This window comes from Eleutherodactylus coqui, chromosome 4, assembly GCF_035609145.1.
Source record: "Eleutherodactylus coqui strain aEleCoq1 chromosome 4, aEleCoq1.hap1, whole genome shotgun sequence".
Classification (NCBI taxonomy): Eukaryota; Metazoa; Chordata; class Amphibia; order Anura; family Eleutherodactylidae; genus Eleutherodactylus; species Eleutherodactylus coqui.
The window spans coordinates 65,032,187-65,054,158 of record NC_089840.1 but is presented as its reverse complement, the minus strand read 5'-3'; the positions used below and the strand labels follow the sequence as shown (position 1 = coordinate 65,054,158).

The following is a 21,972-nucleotide window of genomic DNA, read 5'->3' as shown; positions in this document are numbered from 1 at the left end:
CTCTTAGCACGGCATATTACATGTGTAATATGCAACAAACATACGCCCGCGTGAGTGAGTCGTAAGTATGAGTGTTAGCAGTAGATGCTAGCACTCATGTGATACCACCCTTAGGGCTAATTCAGTCAGAGTATTTGCACCACGCGTTGTGCGCGGAAATTAGCGTATGCAATATGCAGAAAATAGAACCCATTGAGGTCAATGGGTTTGTTCTCATTAATAATTTTTTTAATTTGCGCGTGCAAATTAAATAGAACTTGCTTTATCTTTCTGCATATTTGTGCAGCAGATGTCCCCATAGAAGTCTATGAGGGGTGCACAAATGCACAATACGCTGCACAATTCTGAGAACAGGACTACACATCTGGACCTTATTAGACTAAATAGCCCTTTAAATCAGAGCCAGGGTGTGTCGCATGTGCACAAACACGTACAGTACAATGTGCCAATACGTGGGCAAGGCAACTCATTCACTGCATAAATATGTAGGCCGAGGTGAGCGTATTTGCGCATACGCTCTTCTGAAGAATCCCTTATAGTGACTGAGATAGCAATCACACCCCATGTTATATATATTCAATGTTAACAAAAGGTTCACTTATTTTTTCTTGCAATTGTAAGTTGCCAGCAAGGCTCACAAATTAGACCATAGAAACATAGTATGTTAGGCGGAAGGAAGACAACGTCCATCCAGTTTGACCTGTTTCCACCCCCCCTTACTGATCCAGAGGAAGGCAAAAAAAAAACCAATGGGGCAGAAGCTAATTTAGCCCATTTGGGGGGAAAAAATTCCTTCCCGACTTCATAACGGCAGTGATCTAACATTGTTATCAGCATCTATTTTTTTTTCTTTCCAAGGGCAAGTAATGGCGAAGGGTTCACTTACTTTTTTGGGGGAGCTGCAAGATCAAATGTGCTAAAAATCTGTGAACTGCCCTGCTGAATATTCCGGTGCTTTATATATGTAACTGGTTAGCTATAAATATGCACTTTAATATTATAAGATGAATGAGTTAATGAGATTAAAGTTTCTTTTTTCTTTTTGCAAGCAGCGAAATTGCCTTTTATTGCAGACTGCCCATCCCCCGAACCATTAGCCCCAGAAGGTGTCACTTATGGTTGTTTGGAGGAAGTGTGATTGGCACATCACGGCGTGTTTATTATGTCAGAGGTGGCAGCAGCAGCCGCTTCCCTCTCGGAGGCAGGAGATCAAAGTCTGCCCTCCTTTTTACTAGACTTCTTCACTCTGTGAAACGTACGGTTGGGTTTACACATCAAGATTTTCCCTCCAATCAGACTGATGTCCTCAATTAAACCTGCTCTTCCTCATCATGGGGTTTCTTTCTTTTTAACAGGTCACAACATTTTTCAGTCTAGTATATTGGACTATGTTTTCCAATTACACATAGCAATTAGCATTTTTGGTTAGGCCGAACAGTTTGGCAAATTGCTGTGTCTAAACCCAAGTTAATTCCCACGTCATGCCTTCCTTACTATGTCAACTGATGGGCAGGCAAAGCAAAACCACATGCATGGTACCACATCAAATTCACTGGAAGCCATATAAATATATGTGAGGTCTTAGTTTTCCTTTGGGCGGTGGTCTCGGACCACTAGGATTTTGAAACTAAACCCTGCTAAAATCTAAGAGAAAAGGCTTTGACCCCTAGAAAAACTGGAATATACACTGACATGCCCAAGGTTCATTGGACATGAACTAATATCTTGTAGGACTTCCTCTAGCCCAGCAACGAGGTGGTATCGGTTGCATAAGACGTCTGGAGTGATGTTGAGCCATACTGTTTGGATAGCCACACAAAGTTCTGTGGTATTTGGAGGCGTAGGATCTCTAATATGAATAGACCTCTTCACCACATCTCATAAATGCTTGATTGGGGTTGGGCTGCAGGCCACACCATTCCAAGAGCTCTCCAGAAAAAACTCAATGAGCCAATCTCATCATTTGTGGGGTTGCTTCAAGTCCATGAAGGGCTGCAAATGGCCAGCAAGCAGTGGAACGTAGTGGGTACAGGCCAATGACGTGTTTAGATGGACCATATCCTATGGAAGCTAAAGAATACTGCACCAACCTGCGTAATATGTGTGTGGGGCCTCCTGCATTTAATTTGGATGTGATTTCTGCCAGAGTTGCTTTTCTGTTTGCAGGAACAATTTTAGTCAGATGCTCCCAGACATGATCATTATTCCCCGTATACAAGTGATACTGTGGATTGAGGAATGTTACTATCCGCACAACTTTAGAAATGGGCTGTCACCATGCAGAGGGATCAGTCCTATTCTCATTTGCACAAGGAAAGACTAGAAGCAATGGGATGAAATTGGAAGGCAGGAGACACAGATTAGATATTGAAAAAAAACTTTCTGACAGTGAGAGTGATCAATGAGTGGAACAGGTTGCCACGGGAGGTGGTGAGTTATCCTTCAATGGAAGTGTTCAAATTAAGGCTGGACAAATATCCATCAGGGATGATTTAGTGAATCCTGCACTGAGCAGGGGGTTGGACCAGAAGACCCAGAAGGTCCCTTCCAAGTCTACCATTCTAGGATTCTATGGAATCTCCCATCCGTCTGGTACCCACTATCATGCCTCAATTAAACTCCAATAATTCAAGTCCTCTTGCTGTGAGCATGTTGCCCAGTGTTCAGCCTTACTCAGAAGATAACACCTCTTTTACAGGTGTGGGTGTTCCCAAGCCATCACCTGAGATAACGCTACTTCATAAACAAATTACATATGGCTATCCCAGGACTTTTGGCATATCACTGTAGTAATATTTAATTCTATGTAATACACCACAGTTTCTCTTCTAATCAGCTTTCTGTTTTTATTTTGGATTGTCCCAAATGGGTAAGCCACAATCTTTTCTGGTCAGAAGGCCACTTTGTCAGACTGAACCAATCCCAAGAGCTGCAATAAAGCATAAAGGGGTATTAGCATCTGAGACATTTATGGCATATTGAAAGTGTACAGTATGCTATAAATATCTGATAGCTGCTGGTCCTCTTATGGGTAGAATGGGGGTTTCTTTCTTCCCTATGTACATTGAAAAGACTGAACGAAAAAAGTTTGGTACGGTGTTAGTCAGTAGAGCAAAATGTGATTGTTCTCAGTATGAGAAGCCAAGTAATCTTGTAGATATGATACCTTTTAATGGCTATCAAAAAGGCATGGTGTTATAGCAAGCTCTTGAACCTCTCAGGGTTCTCCTTCAGGCTTTTATGCAATAGATCCAAAGAGGTTTATGTATATACAGACATACATATAAAAACTTTAAAAAAGGCACAGACATGGTGTGATTAATTTGCACTTAAAACAATACCAGAACAGAATGATTAGAGTAGTAAATAATTAGTCCACTGATAAGGGATGTGAAAGTTTTAAGGTCTCTAAATTGGTGTTAGGGGGTCACCAGGCCAGAGTTCTCATATTCTCCACTGATGCAAAAGAATCCCCTCCAAGTTCATTCCGTTCTTAAGAGTGTATATATATATAAATATATATATATATATATATATATATATACACACACACGTGTCCTTTTATATTTAGACAAGTAGGAGAGGGTTAAACTTCTAGTTCCAGACAGAGATGGTCACCCCACTTCCACTTTAGTGCATCAGTAGTCTAAGGGCTTATTCAGATGAGCGTATGCGCAAATACGCTAGCCTCAGCGCAACATATTCACACAGTGAACAAGGTTGATATGTGTATGTATTGGCACATAGTACTGTACTTTTTTTTGGACACACGGGGCATGTTTTCATGCACGCGCAAAATACCCCTGCCTTGACCTAAAAGACTATTTAGCCTAATTAGGTCCATGTGTTCTGTTTTTCATAGAATTGCACAGAATATTGCACATTTTCAAACCTCCCATACACTTCTATGGGGGCATTTGCTACACAATACGCAGAAAGATAGAGCAGTCCCTTTTTTTGCACACACAAGATATTACCGCGCAAAAAATGTTAAAGCGAACAAAGGCATTGACATCAATGGGTTCTATTCTCTGTATTATGTGCTCAGAACCACGCTCAAATACATCCATCTGAAGAAGGCTAAAACACTATACTCTGCTTTGATTGGAAAGTGCTGCCCATTGAAAAACGTGCCTGAAAATCACATGTTGTTGAATAGAAAAAAAATCGAAAATCGCATTGCGCTCACATCAAACTCGCATTTAGCCAGCTTTCACGCAGCCGTTTTTTCTATGGCTGCAAAACGCCTCCATTGACTTCAATGTGGCTTATCAGATGAGCGCGGTGATTTTCAAATGCTGTCTGCTCTATTTTAGTGCGCTTCAGCAATTTTTTAATGCGCCTCATCACCCATTGCAATGATGGAATGTGTTTAAGAACGCTGTTAAATGCGTTTGAAAACGCAGTTCGAAAACACTGTAAAACGCCAGTGTGAACAGGCTTCCACGAAAATACAGTGCGATTCGTTTCTTGCGTGCCATAGCAAATAATAGGTAATTCTTGAAATCATGCATGGAAATCGCCAGTGTAAATACACCGTTACATACATGGCTGATTTTACTCTGGCACCAAGAGTCCGAGATAGAAGAATCGCTGCACCTGCCACACAAACGCCCATTCTTAACCCACCCCGCTAGCAAGTTTACCCTATCTGCATTGATTTTGCCGTTGCATGCATGGCATGAATACTTTCTAGCTCATCCGTACAACTCCGACAGCCCCCAGGAATCTAGACACACATCCGTAAGTAGCTCTTTTGGACGAGCTCCGCAGTCTAGGGCTCCTTTAAGAAGAGACAACTTAGCCATCCTCAGCAGGGGCTCCCTGATTTCATCAGTGATGGATCTACCAGGGGCTTTTCCTGGCACATGCCCAGCAGACCTCTTCCTAGCATGAGAGTGGCCAGCTCCACACACAGGAAACGCCTTCTCCCTGACAAGAGACACAGCTCTTTTCCCCCTCCCTGTGTCTATGGGAAGCGATGCTGCCTACAGGAGAGGCTCATAGGCACCCAAGTCCCTACCTGCCTGTGCCAGCTCCTAGGCAGCAGCCAGAGGAAACCCCCTGCCACCCCCTTCTTTGTCTGTGAGCTGCAAGTTGCAGCAGCCGCCTGGGCTCTTGAGACTTTAATCGGATTGATTCCTAGTGCCAGGGAGTCTGTGCTGAGAGGCTGAGACTTTTGCGTGTCAAATGATGTGTCTCTGCTTCCCCCTCCCCCTGTCATTAGAAAGCTTCTGCTGCTGCTGATCCTTGGGCTTCAGAAGGACGTGCAACAGTTTGGTGTGGAGCAGACACTTGGACTTGGCTGGAGGGCACATTGCTGATCGCTGGCTTGTAGTCTGAACACTGGCATCAGCTGCTGTTCTTCGCACTTCTGGATGTGTCGTAGAAAGTTGTGCATCCTGGAGGGGTTGGGAGGTAGGTGGGCAGAGCTTTGTGTTTCCTAAACAGGAGGAAGGAGCGGAACTCCACTGTGTCTGCTAGATACAAAATGTGATCGTTCTCAGTAAGAGAAACAAAGTAATCTTGTAGATATGATACCTTTTAATGGCTAACAAAAATACATGATGTTACAGTGAGCTTTCAGACCTCTTAGGATTCATCATCAGGCTATAGATCTGAAGAAGCATACACATATTTACAAATATACAGTGCTGGATACAATGTTGCAATTTTGGAATCTCCCAGTCTGCAGGATCTTCATCTCTGTGATGCCACTGCTGGAGTGATTGTGCTGTGGATTTCGGACCTGTTGCATGCAGAGCCGCCTCTTCTAAAGAGGTCATTCATCTCCACATTTGACCTGCTGTGTGACCCCACCTGGATCTTTTCGGATGCCTCTCCTGAGGGATCATTATTATCACCACCATCATGGGCACCAAGCAGACCAAGGTCTGCCAGGCTTCCAGTGCTGGAGGGGAAAGCCCTCAGCAGCACCCCCTGGGATCCCGGAGGAGCACTCCTGCCAGGGAAAGAGGGGACTTCTGGTCTTTTGGGGTGAAGTCTGGGGATAAATTTGGAAAGAGCGGAGCCACAAATCTACCCCCTTATCATAGGAGGATCAAGATGATCCAGGACATGATGCTGCTGGTTAAACAAGGGAGACAGGAAGAGGCCACTGAGCTGCTGAGACACCTGAGACAGGTGAGTGCTGGCAACCCTGACATGATGATCTGTGTATTACTAGCTACTACTAGACATGCTGGAAGTGTACATTTGCTCAGTAATGTTACATGGTCATCGGATTTATGGTTAGGTTTTGTGTAGTTAATGAAATAGTTGTAAAAAGTTAGAAGTTAGAGAAATACTAGTTTGGCCATGAGTGTATTGTACACGTCTGTAATACAGATCCGTAATAGGTGCAAATGACAGATGACATTGCAACCGTACTGATCCGTATTTGGAGGAGAAGATAAACAAAAAAAAATAAGTCATGCTGCATTTTTTAAAAACGGCTGTGAAAATACAAATAAATTGAGGACAGCACCAATATAACAACTCATCCCCATTGAGAACCTCCCATAATCTACTGTAGGTTTAAAGGGGTATTCTAGGACTTTTCAAAGTTTTTCTATTGATGAACAGCAGGCCATCAATAGATGATTGGAGGGGACTTGCTGCTCGGATCCCTGATCATCAGCTTATTCCCGGGGATGCTGTCAGCCCTGGAAGCAGAAAGTGCTGAGAAAGCCCTGACCATAGCGCAGCAGCCCGGGTGAGTATTGCAGGAACAGCTACTACAAAGGCAGTATGGCAGAGATAATGGTCATAGGCCATTTGCACACGAGCGGGTCGGATTCCGCATGTGGGATCCCGCAGTGGAATCCAACCCTGTGCCTGGCTGGTGACCCCCGCGTACCTGTCCGGATTCTTCTTTTCTGTACTGCGGATATGCCAGCCGGCACACAAGCGCAGTACAGATAGTGCCACGCCGTCACGAGACGATGACACGGATCCTGTGACTTTTCTGCAATGATGAATGCAGAAGGGCTGCGGGTCGAACGGCTTCCATTGACTTCAATGGAAGCCATCCGCACGAAATCCGCCTTCAAATACAGCATGCTGCAATTTTGTTCCCGTTTTTTGCTCGTGGGCAGGAAAAAAATGTTTTTCCATAGCATGCTATAGAAGTCAATGGGGATTGCAAAGACTCTAGGAGATGCATGAAACACTGCATAGATGCGCAGGAAAAAAGAACACAATTGGAACTCATTAGACTAATTAGCCATTTCAATTGATGCATATTTTTTGGCCACGTGCAAATACACATGCCTTGCTCATGGAAAAAGTAGAGTAAAATATCCCATTGTGCTCAAAAAAGCAGCGTTCTTTCCACAAAAACGCTATGCGCATGCAAATACATATATGCTCATGTGAAGCCAGCCTTAGGCTAGAGCAGCATAAAGCCTGCGTGACATGGAGATTGCAATGTCACACGGTGACACAGCATCTGATGATTTTCAGTGTGGTTGTGTTGTGACCTGAGACGAACTGCCATATAACAGTTGCAAAAAAACTAAAACTCTTGCAGGTTGCCTACAACAGTGCTGCCATTATAGATAGCAGTGCGAGTCATGTGTGCCGGTTACCTGCTGCGACCTCTCTCTAGTTTGTCAGTAAGGCTGAGTTCACACGGGACGTAATTGCCGCAGAATTTCTGTGCAGACATTCCGCACGGAAATTCCGCCTGCAACTCTTTATCCCAGGATTAGCCAGCAAATTGGATGTGATTTGCAAAAATCTCGTCCTCACGTTGCGGCCCATCTATTGCAGCCAAGCCGCGCTGACACTGACATGTCGCGCATAATTCAAAGATGCGGCATGTCAATTCTCTCTTCGTTTCCGTGGCTCCCTCTCTCCTCTCTATGGCAAGAGATGGCCGCAGCAGTATGCAGGCGGCGAAGCCGCACCAAAACCCATGGCCTTGCATTTCTCCCACGGAAATCTTGCGGTATTTCCGTGCAGTCATTCTGTAAGATTTTCGCGGGATTTCAGTCCCGTGTAAACCCAGCCTTAGTCGTAGACGTTTTTCTGTTGTGCAACAAGGAAATGCCACCTAAAAAGCACTTGTTTATATGGTTTTCCAATTTTAAAAAATGGTGGGCTTTTCTACGTGTTTTTTTAAGGGTTACGATAATGTCACAAGAAACTGTATTAAAGCCTAAGGCTGCTCTTGTGCATGAACGCGGTAAAGCACTGTGATATAAAATGTGGCGCTTTGCCGCGATTCTACTTTTGATTCTGTCCACAGCTTCCTGTGGCTGACAGTATGTTTTAGTGCACCCCATCATTGTGATGGGTGACGAGGTGCGCTAAACAGACAAATATAGAACAGACTCCGCTTGATTTCAGTGGGAGCATTATACCGCGATTAACGCAGCGGTCAAAATGTGGTAAAAAGCCCCTGTGTGGCGCAACCAAGTCGCGGCTATTTTTCACAAACTTAAAACGGCTGGCTGAGGCGTCTTGCAGTGCACTGACACCAAACCCCTAAGATGAAGGGCGTTATACTCCTTCCCCCTCCCTTTGCCGGACGGCTCACATAGACTTCTATAGTAGAATATGGAGCTGCCAGTGTTGTGCCGTCAAAAGATAGGTCAAGTCCTATCTTGTGATGTCGAGAAATCTCAATGTCACAAAATCGCGCCTATGTCCTATCTTTTAACACGCAATTTTGTAGGTGTATCAGAAAATCGTGTGAGTTTTGTGCAAAATTTGCATGATAGTACAATCCATTTTTTATAATGGGTGTCTTTACATTGAGGATTTTTTTTCTCGCAGTGATGCTACAAGACAGAAAAGTCGCAGCATGTTCTATTTTCACATCTCACACGAGACTAGAACATGCAGATGGGGGGTCTCCCGTACATCACACAGCACATGGACAGAATGCCCATGTGCTGTGCGATTCGAGTTGTGCCCGAAAATGTCAGACCTGACTTGGTCTCGCCTGTGTGAAGGCGCCCTAAGGGACGGATGCCTCGCAGATGCAGATTTTGTCGACTAGTACGAATTTTGCTGCATTTTTAACTGCAGAATCCGTTCTGCGCAACTTGCGTTCTCTTCCGCAGACGTTGGGTACGAAATGACGTCTCCTGTACGTTAGAAATCCACAAAAAAAAATTCCACAAGACGACCTTAATTCCACAGCAGAAAGAATTCTTCAAATGAATGACGAACGAAAAGTGAACAATTATCATTCGCTGTTCGGTCGTTGGATCGTGTTTAGACGTAACGATAATCGTTCACTTTCGCACATTTGAATAATTTTTGGGACGACAGTCATTCAATCTAAAAGCACCTTAAGGCGCTATTCACACGGCCGTATGGGTGTTTTGCGCACACCACAGCACAACATATTTGTGCTGTATACAAGTTTTTTTGGGGCGCAGGACATGTTCATTTGCGCGCGGCAGACAAACAGGATCCACTTTGAATGTTTTTTTAGCCTAAGGGGTTCCAGGTGTGTTCTTTTTTTCAAAGAATTGCGCATCCCATAGGTTTGGTGCAGAAAGATAGAGCAGGTCCGATATTTTTTTTCTGCACGTGCGCAATTGTAAGATTAGAACAAACCCATTGAAATCAAAGGGTATTATTCTCTGCCCATTGCCCACAAATACGCCCGCGTGAAACACCCTAATTGTTTTTTAAGGCAGTTGGAGCTATTGCAGAAAAGTTGTCCGGTTATTGGACAAGCCCTTTAAATAAGTGATAGAACTCACCTATTATTCACAAAGCGGATGGCGCTATACGATAAATAAATAATAGCAGCGTTGTGTACATAGCCCCTCCCCTCACGTCTCCGTAGAACGTGCTGCTGTCATTCTGGTTTACTCAGACGTCCCTTAATAAAATAAGTGTTACTAGGTAACATGAAGCCGCCTACTAGATTGCATGATACGTGTAATAAGCCGGGTTATCATCCACTTCCAGCTCTCCTTCTGCTTACTAACCTTATTACGCTGGCTGCACAACTCAAGGGTGGCGAGCTGCCATGTGTGTGGCGGATCGTCTCCGCAGCAGCAGAAATCACTTAGGATTGTTCAGGAGGGTATGTCGTAGTGTCCATGCTGGGGGGCTGCTGCACGGAGGCCGTTACAAGCCATGAACTAGATATCGTAGCAAGATTCTTCCTTAGCGTTTTATCACGCTACCGTATTTGCACATGTTTTTTGCGCACATAAAATATACGCGCTGGTAAGTGTTTTTGAGCATAGGCTCGTCTGAATAAGCCCTTATGGCGGCTTCACGTGACCGTATGCGCAATTGAGCATGCTTCCGTATAACTTAGTTGTGCCATGAACATGCTTGATTCGCGCGCATATCTGCGCACAGTACTGTACCTTTTGTGCATGCAGGACCTGTTCATATATGTGTGCCAAACACCCCCGCCCTGATTTACAAAAGCTACCTAGCCTAATGAGGTCTAGATGGGTTCTATTGCTAATGGAATTAAGCAGCGTATTGCACTTTTGTGCACCTCCCATAAACTTCTATGGGGGCCTTCGCTGCAAAGAAAAAGATAGAGCAGGTCCTATTTTTTTCTGCGCACGGGCGAAACACAGTTATTGAGAATGAATACATTAACATCAATGGGCTTCTCTGCGTATATTTTGCATATATGGAAGCGGATGTGCTGTACGAACGCTGTTATTTTGCTTAGAGCAAAATCTTCTACAATTCTGCTGCAAATCTGTATGAAAATCCAACTTTTTGCAAATTGTCAAAGCACCTTAAGGGACTTTTCATACAGACGGGATTGTTCCTCAGGACGCGGTACAATTTGTCCTTTTACAGAAAAGTTGGCACCAAAATCTGCATTGCTAATGTGCGGATTTTGATGCAGAATTGAAAATAGTTTAATTCTGAACTTTTGTTGGGGATTTCCGTGACAGTTATGTGCTGCGGAACAATTTGCATCCGTGTGAAAGGTCCCTAAGACACTTTTGATTTTTCCCTTTAACCCTTTGCAATCCAATTTCGGATTCAGGGTTTCCTAAGGGACTTTCTCTTTCTGCCGTTATACTCTGCTGGCTAGAGCCAGTACTGCGGTATGGGACATATTGGAGAGCCCCCCCCCGACAACAGAGCATCCATTAATATACAGTAAGAGTACCGTCTTAAAACATTGGAGCTGTACAGCCTTCAATCAGAATGTCTTCAGACGGCAGACAGTGGATTGGAAAGGGTTAAGAAGGGGTGCGGCTGGGGTGTGCGGGGTGTGTCTGGGTACAACAGACTACCGTTAGCAGTGTGTACAGATAGAACTTCTACACATGCACAACAGATCAGAGGCATCGAAGAGGTTGTGTCTATTTTAGAGCCGCTGCAGTGTTAAAAAAATTTATCACAAGGCATGTGACACTTGGAATAAAACATGCCACATGCTTCTCAAATTAATAGCAACTTTTAAATAGTGCAAGAAATAGTCCCCGCGGCAGTGCTGATAAATCTGGATGACTTCTTTTTGAATGAATGGGTATTTGTGCTTTTCACCACCAAGGTCTTAAAGAGGTTGTTCCAAAGCAGATTTTTACCTATGTGTTTTCCTAACTTTTTCTGCCTTGGGTAACCCCTGGGAATTTTTTTCCCCATGCTGTACCCCCACCAAAAAGTAGGTCTGTGGTCAGGGGCATGGCTAGGTGCATAGCTTATCATGGCATATGTTATTCCACTGGCCCCTATAGAAATAGAGCCCCTTTCAGTGGCCCAGTACTAATGGCACCCTTCCCATTGGCCCCAGTAGTAATAGTGCACCCGTTTGTGGCCCCTGTAATATTAGTGGTTTACAGATGCCCCTGAAGGACCCTAACCTCAAGGCTTCCGATACCCCCCATAGTGCCTGACCTAGACACCCACATCATCTTTCATATGCTCCCATACTGCCTGCCATAGATACCCCTAAAGGGCTCCAACCTCAGATTCTCCCATAGTGCCAGTCTCACAACAAGTGCTGCCCCCCACTGTGCTCCAGTGAAGCAGCATCCCTACAAGCCCGGTATACTGTTCCAACTTGCTCATTACAGTCGCTCCAGAAGCCACGCTGAAGCGGTCAGCTGGTCTCCCCCCGATTCCGTTCTACAGCTAATAGGTGTATGTACAGAGCGCATACAAATCACGGGCGAGGAGTCAGGCGATGGCTTCAGCGTGGCATCCGGGGCTTCTGTAATGAATGACTTGGAACAGGACAGCCAGCTTGTAGGGATGCTGCCCAGCCCGAAGTTTCATAGACTGCCTAATAAGTTTTTAACAACCATTAATAGGCTGGTAAAAAAATAATTACCGACACCGGCCTTTAGGCAGAATTAGCAGGCTGGCCATATAGGACACCCTTGGGAGGTTCCCATGGCACACCAGTTGGGAATCACTGATGTATGCATATAGAGGAGATTAAATACTGATCACTGGGGGTCTCAATACTAAGACCCCAAACAATCCTGAAAACGAGGGTCCTATGCCCCCTCTTCTTGTCACTGCGGACTCGTTGCACCTAAACACAGTGATGTCAGATTCAATGCAGCCGTGGTCTCACATGCGAGGTGCAGCACTATTCATTTTAATGGGGATAACAAAAAAACATGACTATAAGCACTTGGCGGTCTCCAGTAGTGGGAATGAATAGAGTGGTACAGTGCATGAGCGGCTATCACTCCATTCAATCTCCTCACTACAGGGGTACAGCGAGCCCGCAGTGACAAGAAGGAGGGGGGTCGCGAGATCTCTTCTCTAGTGATTGATAGGGGTCTCAGCGGTGAGGCCCCAACCAATCACATTTTCATCACCTTTACTATGGATAGGTCAATTCCGGTACAATCCCTTTAATAGTAAACTCCTAGATTTAATTGTAGACTTTTGCCTATATACCCTAAATTATATATATATATATATATATATATATATATATATATACACACACACTTTATTTTTATTAACCCCTGAAACTACATAATAAATACAGAATTAACTGTTAATGTTAAAATCAAGGCAGCTAAGTAATCATCAGTAGTAAAACTAAGTGTAGTTATGGTGGCCGTTGTCATAATAATGACCACATTGTATGATACAATGTTTAGGCTTCATCATGATGTTATAGCGAGCTTTCAAACCTAAACAGGGTTTTTCCTTTTGGCTTATGGAATAGATCCGAAGAGGCATACACTTATACACACACACACACACATATATATATATATATATATATATATATATATATATATATATATATATATATATATATACATACATATGACAAGGCACAGACATGATGTGATTAATTTGCACTTAAAACAAAGCCAGAACAGGATGAGCAAAGGAGTAAAATGTGTATATAAATTTATGCCTTTTCAGATCTACTCCATAAGCCTGAGGAAGAACCCTGAGAGGTTCGAAAGCTCACTTTAACGTCATGATTTTTTGTTAGCCATTAAAAGGTATCATATCTACAAGATTACGTGGTTTCTCTTCCTGAGAACAATCACATTTTGCTCTACTGGCTAACACGGTACTAGAGTTGAGTGAACATACTCTGCAGAGCTTGATGCTTGCTCGAGTATTAGCGTACTTGATGGTGCTCGTTACTCAAACGAGCATCAAGCCGTGTTCGTCCCCGCCCCAGTTTTTGGCTCCTCCTCGTTGTGACGTGCCTGTTTTGCCCCTCCCCGCTGCGACGCAGCACGCATCATTAGAGAGAGAGAGAGAGAGACCGAGAAAAAAAAAAAGCTCGGCACCCGGCGTCCCACATACAAAAATGCTCAAGTCTCTCATTGTAGTCAATGGGGTTCGTTACTCAAGTAGAGCTCTCGAATTTTACGAAAAGCTCGACTCGAATAACACGGACCCGAGCATTTGGGTGCTCGCTCATCTCTACACGGTACCAAACCTTTTTTTTTTAAAGACATAAGTTCATTTGGAAACTTTTGTGTGCTATGTCCAACTGCAGAGCCTTGCTAATGTGAATGCAGTGGTGCCTTTCTGATCATTCTTTCCCGTCTCCTGACCCCTAACTCTCACATGCTGTGTACAATACAGAAACGGCAGAACTGGTTCTCAATGTAGCAGAACTAAGTTTACACTTAGCACGATTCCTTGTGTATGGAATGTCAGTACTTTTTCAAAGAAACAATTTAAAGGGATTACCGAATTAATCATTTTTATATGATTCATACCTGAAGTCCAGAAGGGCTATTAATAGCTGTTTTAATATAGTAATTTATGGTGTTTCTAGTTTAAAATACCCTTTTAAATTTTTTTTTTTGCTTCAACATGTTTTCCTTGGTGCCGATGGTAAACTGCGTTACTAGGGGCAAGCTCAGGACAAAAGCAATCTCCTCCCCCCTCTGGCAGCTTCTTACGTTCCCTGCAGGAATCTTCTCAGCTACAACGGGGTACCGATCAGTTATTGGCATTGACCACAAAAAATTGACATAGAACAATAACATTTCACAGTTATTCTGCATAGTCCCCTTGGATATCAATGCAACTTCTCCAACTCATGCAGAATGGCTGGGCATCAATGCAACTTCTTCAACGCATTCCTCTGGTTGGGCATCAAACCAGACATCAGCAGCTGCAATTGCATCAGAAATGCAAGCAAGTTTAGGGTGTTTCTTCAAAACACATGGTAGTCCAAGGGTGCCACATCAAATGAATAAAGAGAATGATCCTTGAAGCCCAGGTCAGCTAACCTGCTCTTGGTGATGGTAATTGTGTGGGATGAGGCAAGAACACAACACCTTCGGTCAACTTTCCAGGCCTTTTAGACTTCAATGCCTTAAGGCTTTTGCTCGGGCACACTTTTGATCTGCTACCAAACATTTTGGGAGACACTTGTTAGACCCCTTACTTATGTCTAGATGATCAGAAATTATGGACCCAACTTTTTCTATGGAAATATTCAGAACCTCAGCTATTGTCTTAGCAGAAATTCACTGGTCTACCAGAATCACGTTGTGGATGGTGTCCATGGTTCCTGGAACGGTCATCATTGGAGGTCTTTCGGAACGGTCTTCATAATCTGTGTTGGAAGTGCCTGGCTTTAAATTTGGCAACCCAATTTTTCACTGTGCAGTATGAAGGATGCTTGTCGCCTAATATTTGCACCATGCCACCGTGAATGACTTTGGCCGACATCCCTTTTAGAAACCGGAACTTCATCACTGCTCTGCTCTCCTTTGCAGTGAAATCCACTGTAGACTTCACCATGTTGTCTTCAAACCTGCATAACATAAGAATGGCACATGAGATCATCAAAATGTGTTCACAAAGTATTGCAAAGATTGAGATTTCAGGTGATATAACTTTTTTATAACTTGAATACAAATGAAGCTTGAAAAACCAAGGATTTATCAGTGGCTTCTCGTATACTGCCATGTTATTGTAGAGGCATTTGTCCTCAATGGACAGGCAAGGCAGAAAACTCTTTCTATTGATTGTTTTGCAATGAGCAGGTGATCACTACCTGCAGGCCTGTTAGGGTGCTCTTACCCAAGCACTAGTGACGGTTGCTAGTGCACGTGTTTACCCAACAATTGTCGGGTGTAACCTGTAAGACAAATCCTATCCTCTGACGAAGAGAAATCTAGATAGGCACGTCAAAAAATTGTTTGTCTAGATTCTTTTAGATACAATTTTTTTTGGCATGCCAACTCTGCACCAAAATGATGCTCTTGTGAAAGAGGCCTTATGGAACATTCCGTCCTGTGTGAAAGGTCCCTTAAACTCCAAATTGTCTTCACTGTTGTGTGAGGAACATTTCACCTTTCCAGCAGTGAAAGAGTTGCTGCCCAACACAAGATGTGAATGGGTGTGAAAAAGTTTATACATAATATATATATATATATATATATATATATATATATATATATATATATATATATATATATATATATATAAACATTCCAATGACTTTCAGGGGAACTATCTCACCACCGCCGTTCCCTCATTCAAAACCAGCTGTTTGCCAGGAGTGCCAGGGGATGTTTGTACCTGTACCGGGCGACGCAATCTTGAAGGGAACAAATGTTAAGTGGGCGGCGCTCCAAAAAGGAAAAGCTTGTGCCAAAAAACGAGAATCGAGGTGAAGGTCACACTTTGGAGAGAAGTGACCACAAGCTGATGATGGCGCCCTTGAGCAATGGGTGGGTCTGTACTTCCTTAATCCATGCAAATGGAGAGGAGAAAAACACCAGGCTCCCGAGTGCTTAGAGCGAGCCAGGAGAAACAATGAATACAGAGGGAAAAGAGAGGATCTTAGAACAGTGTAATATTTTCAGAGGTATTAACCCTTTCCAAACCACTGTCTGACATCTTCCTACATTCTGATTGAAGATTATACAGCCCTAATGTCAGAAGATGTCCGACAGGGTATTCTTACCATCCATTGCCAGCCACTCCGCACACACACTGACTGTAGCCAGCAGATGGCACTGTTGTATAACAGCAAAAAGAGAAAGCCTTTTAGGAAACCCTGAATCCAAAATTGGATTGGAAAGGGTTAAATAAAAACTTACTATTGTGGGGGCTCTCCTTGAGGCGCCCCTAGCAGTGTCAAGGAGAAAGGAGGAATTCTTTCAGTCCACAATCTTGGATGGTAAATTTATTTGTTTAAATGAAATAAGTGCAGGATACGGACCCCGTGAGCAGAAGCCCTCTCTGTTTTTCCTTTGTATTGATTGCAATCTTAAAGGCGCTCTGCCTGATATCACACCCCATTTAAGTTTTCATTTCAATTCATGAAGCTGCTTTTTGCTGTCTTCTATACCCCTGTGACCCCGCATGTTCTGATATTAATGCTCGCTTTGTGGTGGTACTGGTAGTGGCACGGTGTGGTGGTATTGTTGGTGATTATATTCTGCGTTGTGTTCAAAAACAGTATAGAGGTAATATTTAATTACTGTATGGTGGTAACAGTTATCAGTGTTTGCAGGTAATTATCATCGTATGGTGGTAATATTTACTTAATATTTAGTGGTAATATAACTGTATGGAGGTAATATTTATCACTGTATGGTGATAATAGTTATCACTGTTTGGAGGCAATATTTACTTAATGTATGGTGGTAATATCACTGTACGGAGGTATTTATCACTATTTGGTGGTAATATTTATCACTGTATGGAGGTAATATTTAATCACTGTACTGTGGTAATAGTTATCACTGTTTGGAGGTAATATTTAGCTCTAGTATTTCATAATTAGGAAGTACATGAATACATTTTTTGTAAACCCCTAACACCCCTGGAAGTACTAGAGTTCAGCTCTGCAGCACTCTGTGTGCCGTCTCCTGAATACCCTGAATGTGACTGTGTTGTTAACGCAGTATGTCAGTATTTGGGGCCCCATTTTGCTTAGGGCTACACCTTCTCTAACAACGGCCCTGCTTTGAGATCGCAGTCGATGATCCATCACTCTTGTGCATGGGTTGTATGTGAGTGTTACCGCAGATACTGGTGGCCACCGGCTGAATATTTGTAGGTCCAGAGTTCTAAGAACAATAACAGATTGCACAGTTAAAGAGCTTCTGATTAGTAGCAGGCTGAGATATGGCATGGTAAGGTGGGCCCGATGCCAATCTGCTCTTCCCCTTCTCTCATGCAAGTACCAATGCAGTTTTGACCTGAGCAGCTGAGTCCCTTACAACAGCCCGGCTTCTAGGGATCCAGCGCTTAGCAGCTGCACGCCACTGAGCGTTTTGTTTTTTTGTTTGCAACTCTCCGTTAGAGCTCTTCCACACTTGTGTTTTTCTTGCACGTTTTTTTCACGCGATATCGCTGTGTTTTTTTAAATACGAATGTCAATGGGACTTTCTAATGTTAAAAACGCATTGCACAAAAATCGCAAGTTTGTGCTTTGCGTTTTTTTTGCAATGCGTTTTTAACATTAGAAATGTGTATGAAAAAAACGCAGCGATATCGCGTGCAAAAGATGTGGAAGAAAAACACAAGTGTGTTAGAGCCCCTAGGCCTCATGCATACGGCCGTGGCGGACTTCGGCAGTGGAATATCGCAGTGGAGTCCGACACGGTGCCCTACAAAGACCCCATACTCACCTCTTCGGATCCGCCGCGTGAGTCCTCTGAAGCTAGCCGGTGCGCATGCGCAGCGCAGTGCACTGCAGCGCATGATGTACCAGTAGTGGGAAGTGATGTGGCCGGCGGTGGGCGGTGATGTGTAATCATGCGACACTTCTGCTGTGCTCACAGCGGAAGTATCGTGTGACGGTCGGCTTCCATTGACTACAATGGAAGCTGGCCACACGTTTTTCTGCGGCAATTAGAACATATCGCGATTTTTTGTGAGTGGTCTGTGTGAGACCGGCCTAACAGGCAGCCAAAGATACAAACTTGCGAGGATTTGACACACAAAGTAAAGCCTGGTTTAGACACAATGATTATCGCTCAAAAATGTTTTGAGCGACTTTTGAGCGATAATTGTTATGTGCTTTTAAAGCGCAAGGTGATCGCTCAAACATTGAGTGATCACCTTGCACTCCAAGTGGGGGATGCAGAAGACAAGCGGGGCCGCTTGTCTTCTGCATCCAGCTGTTGTCGGCTCAGAGCACCCGGCTGTTATACAGCTGAGTGCTCCAAGCGGGAAATGCAGAAGGCAAGCGGGGCCGCTTGTCTTCTGCATCTGGCTATTCACTACTTAGAGCGCTCGGCTGTTATACAGCCGAGCGCTCCAAACGGGGGATGCAGAACGCAGCTGAACCGCTGTGTTCTTCATACCCCGCCTGTCTTCAGGGAGTGGGATACATAATCAGCGATCAGTGATTCCTTAATGAAAACTGCACGATATCAGTGCAGTTAGACACAACGATTATCACTCAAAAGATGGCTTTGAGCGATTTTTGAGCGAAAATCGTTGTGTCTCAATCAGCCTTAAGTTGCAAAACATTTTGCAGATTATGAATATATTTTTTTTCTTTCCATTTGCATTACATTCCTAGCTACTATTAGATCCGGTCTTCTGCACAGCACCAATTCAAAGCTTATTTGTGGGAACCGAAGGTTGGCTGTACTTTTATCGCACATTTTTCTATCCCTTAGTGCTGCACTAGTGTGATTGGTGGGATTTCTGTAGATATACATATTGGCAGATGATTAATAATAAAACCCTTTTATACATAATGAAATTGATGATCTTGTATTTAAGGTGTCTCTAAGCGACATGCATCAATAATGTATACACAATAATACACTGACCGTTCAAGATAGAAATTGCAAAAACATTTGACATTTCCTTTTCTGTAGGTTTCCTTCCTTGAAACTCTATAGCAATATCCAGGTGATGAAGCAACTGCTGTAGTTCACAAGGGCGCTGGGGGACATTAAAAAGAAACACATTAACCTCTTACTATCCAATAAAATTGAATGGCCATCAGAAAAATGCAATTATCAGGGGCCATAGAATAGTTTAACTTTAAAGGGGGTTTCCAGGACTAAAATATTGATAACCTATCCTCATCAATATTTGAAATTTGGGATCTGCCATGTGCAGGGGCGTAACTTGAGGTTTCTGGGCCCCAATGCAAACTCTGTAACAGGGCCCCCAACTATAATGCTTTATTTATAGTACTAGGCTTACTATATGGAGAAGAGAGGCTTTATGGGCCCCTAAGATTCCTGGGCCCGGGTGCAACCGCATCCCCTATAGTTATGCCCCTGGCCACGTGTAACCCCTACAATTTATCCATTTTTGTTTTTCTTATCTGCCCAGTTTGTGGCCCCACTTACTAATAATGGGGCTCCAATTATTTATAGTGCTCCCTCTGTGGCCTCACTTAGTGATGGTGCCCCTTTTGTTGCCCCTCATAGTGATGGTACCCCTTTTGTGGCCCCTTTTAGTGATACTGCTACCTCTGACTACACTACATAATAATGCCCCCTTTGTGGCCACACTACATAAAAGTGGCCCCACTATAAAATAGTGTCCCAATTATAGTGCTTCCTCTGCGGCACCCATTTAATGACACCTACCCCTCTTTCCTCAATCTGGGACGGTGCGGTCAAATTTGGGTCAGTTGGTAGGACTGCAGCATAGTGACTGACACACTGATTTCAGTAATCTGTCACTTATAGCTTCAGGGGGTTGTAGAGTACTTACAATGCCTATATAGAGATCGGTCAATCGGCATTGAGGTGGGGCGGTTGGCAGGGTGAGCAGTGAATATATGAATATTAATTAACGGCTCTGCAATGTAATGAACTGCTCTGGATTCATCTTTATGACTCGCTGCAAACTTTGAAATGTAAGTTTTCTAAAACTCCTGAGGCGGATAGTAAAAGTAGCAGACTGCTGAAGTCAGCGTCTCTGTCACTATGGTGTAGGACCCGCAGCCTGGGCTCCATTGGGGACTTGACAGGTTCCCTTTAATTAGGCCTTACACTGTTAAATTGATAGAAACGGACAATACAGTATTTTCCTATTAACTGTACTTGTGTCAAGCTCTATACACTTTATTAAAGCACCTCTGTGAAGGCTGAAAAGTCTGATTCAGACTGAAACATTGACATTTAGACTTGAAAGTTTGTACAGAGGTGATATATGAAGATGGATATTTTTGCCATTACTCTGAATCATTTTTGATACCTGAGCTGGGTAAGGTTGGGTGTATGTGTATCGGTTTTGTCCAGCCAGCGATTCAATCCTAAAGGGGTTTTGTCACTAAAAAAGAAAAATGTTATACTTCTCTATTCCTCCCCTGTCAGTCTACTTACCAGATCTTCACCTCCCCTGTCTTCTCCTGTCTCCTGCAGTCTTAGGGGGGTCACTTCAACTTGAGCTGCCTGATTCTTCTCCTTCCTGTGAGGTTACATACATTTGGTTGGCAGTCTTCTGCCTGCCAACCAATGTACGTTACGTCACAGCTCACAGGCCAGCAGGAGGACTGCCTATCTTTTTCAGAGATTGCTCATGCGAGCTATCTCTGAAATAGATTACAATTCCTTCCCAGGTAGTGATGCAACAGCATACGGATGTGACCTTCACTGACCCGTCCGGAAGGAATTTGAGGAATGCAGTCTTCATAACAACTTGGGCTCAGCATGCAGTGAGGTAACCCGGGTCACTGCAAAATCTCAGCAAGGACAAGATGTACTAAGGAAACTGACAGGGAAGGAACAGGCAAATATAATTTTTTATTTTTTTTTAAATGACAAAATCCCTTTAAGTTGTACACAACTGGTGATGGTTCATTGTCCATAGCCTGACCCCAAAACACTACAAATAATGTTTTTTCTGTCTGTCGCTGATAGACATCCTACGGCCATATGCTTCCGGCACAGTCCACCCCTGTGAATGGGACAAACATAGTGTTCAGAATGGCCCCTCTAAATAATTCAACATTCTGATTATGAGCACATGCATGCTTAGATGTAAACAGTCAAGAGGCTGTGGGCCTCACAGGAGCACTTCAGACCCTTCAATTCGATGATCGATCGGAGATCCCAAGTGGTGGACCCCACCAAACAGCTATTGATTACCTATCCTGGGGACAGGCCATCGATTTTTAAAGGCCCCTTTAAAGCCTATCACTTTTTTCGATACAGTGGGAGAAATTTACTAAGGAAAATGGCATGCGCCAACTTTCAAACACTGGTCCAAAACCTTCTGAGACTTCTAAACAGCAGTGAATCTTTAAAGGTTAATAAGATGTAAGGACTCATTCACACAGACTGAAAGAGAAGAAGAAAAGGGTAGAACAACTTCTGCTAGGAGTATGAATTAAAAAGTTAACGAGGCGCAATAATGTAACTCACAGAAAATAATATTCGTAGGCTCAAAGCGCAACGTTTGACCCAGAAAATTGTTGAACCAATGGAATTAACCTGATTCCTCTTCTATTGATTTCATAAAAAACAGACAGTATCGACGCGTTTCAGGGACACAGCCCCTTCTTCAGAAATGGCAGGGTAAAGTGCAAGAAGATGTTAGGAACTGAGTTCTTGCCGCACTGTGGAAAGAAGAATAATG

At 43.6% G+C, this 21,972-nt stretch overlaps 1 protein-coding gene across 1 annotated transcript in view; it reads left to right on the top strand.

Annotated features, from left to right (window-relative positions):
* The first annotated feature begins 5,316 nt into the window (after positions 1 to 5,316).
* The window catches only part of LRRC75A (leucine rich repeat containing 75A), a 454,790-nt gene continuing 438,134 nt past the window's right edge, over positions 5,317 to 21,972 (top strand). The window contains exon 1 of the mRNA XM_066599605.1: positions 5,317 to 6,144. Coding sequence (XP_066455702.1) covers positions 5,872 to 6,144 — 273 coding nt within the window. The 5' untranslated portion in view covers positions 5,317 to 5,871. The remainder of the gene's footprint in view (positions 6,145 to 21,972) is intronic.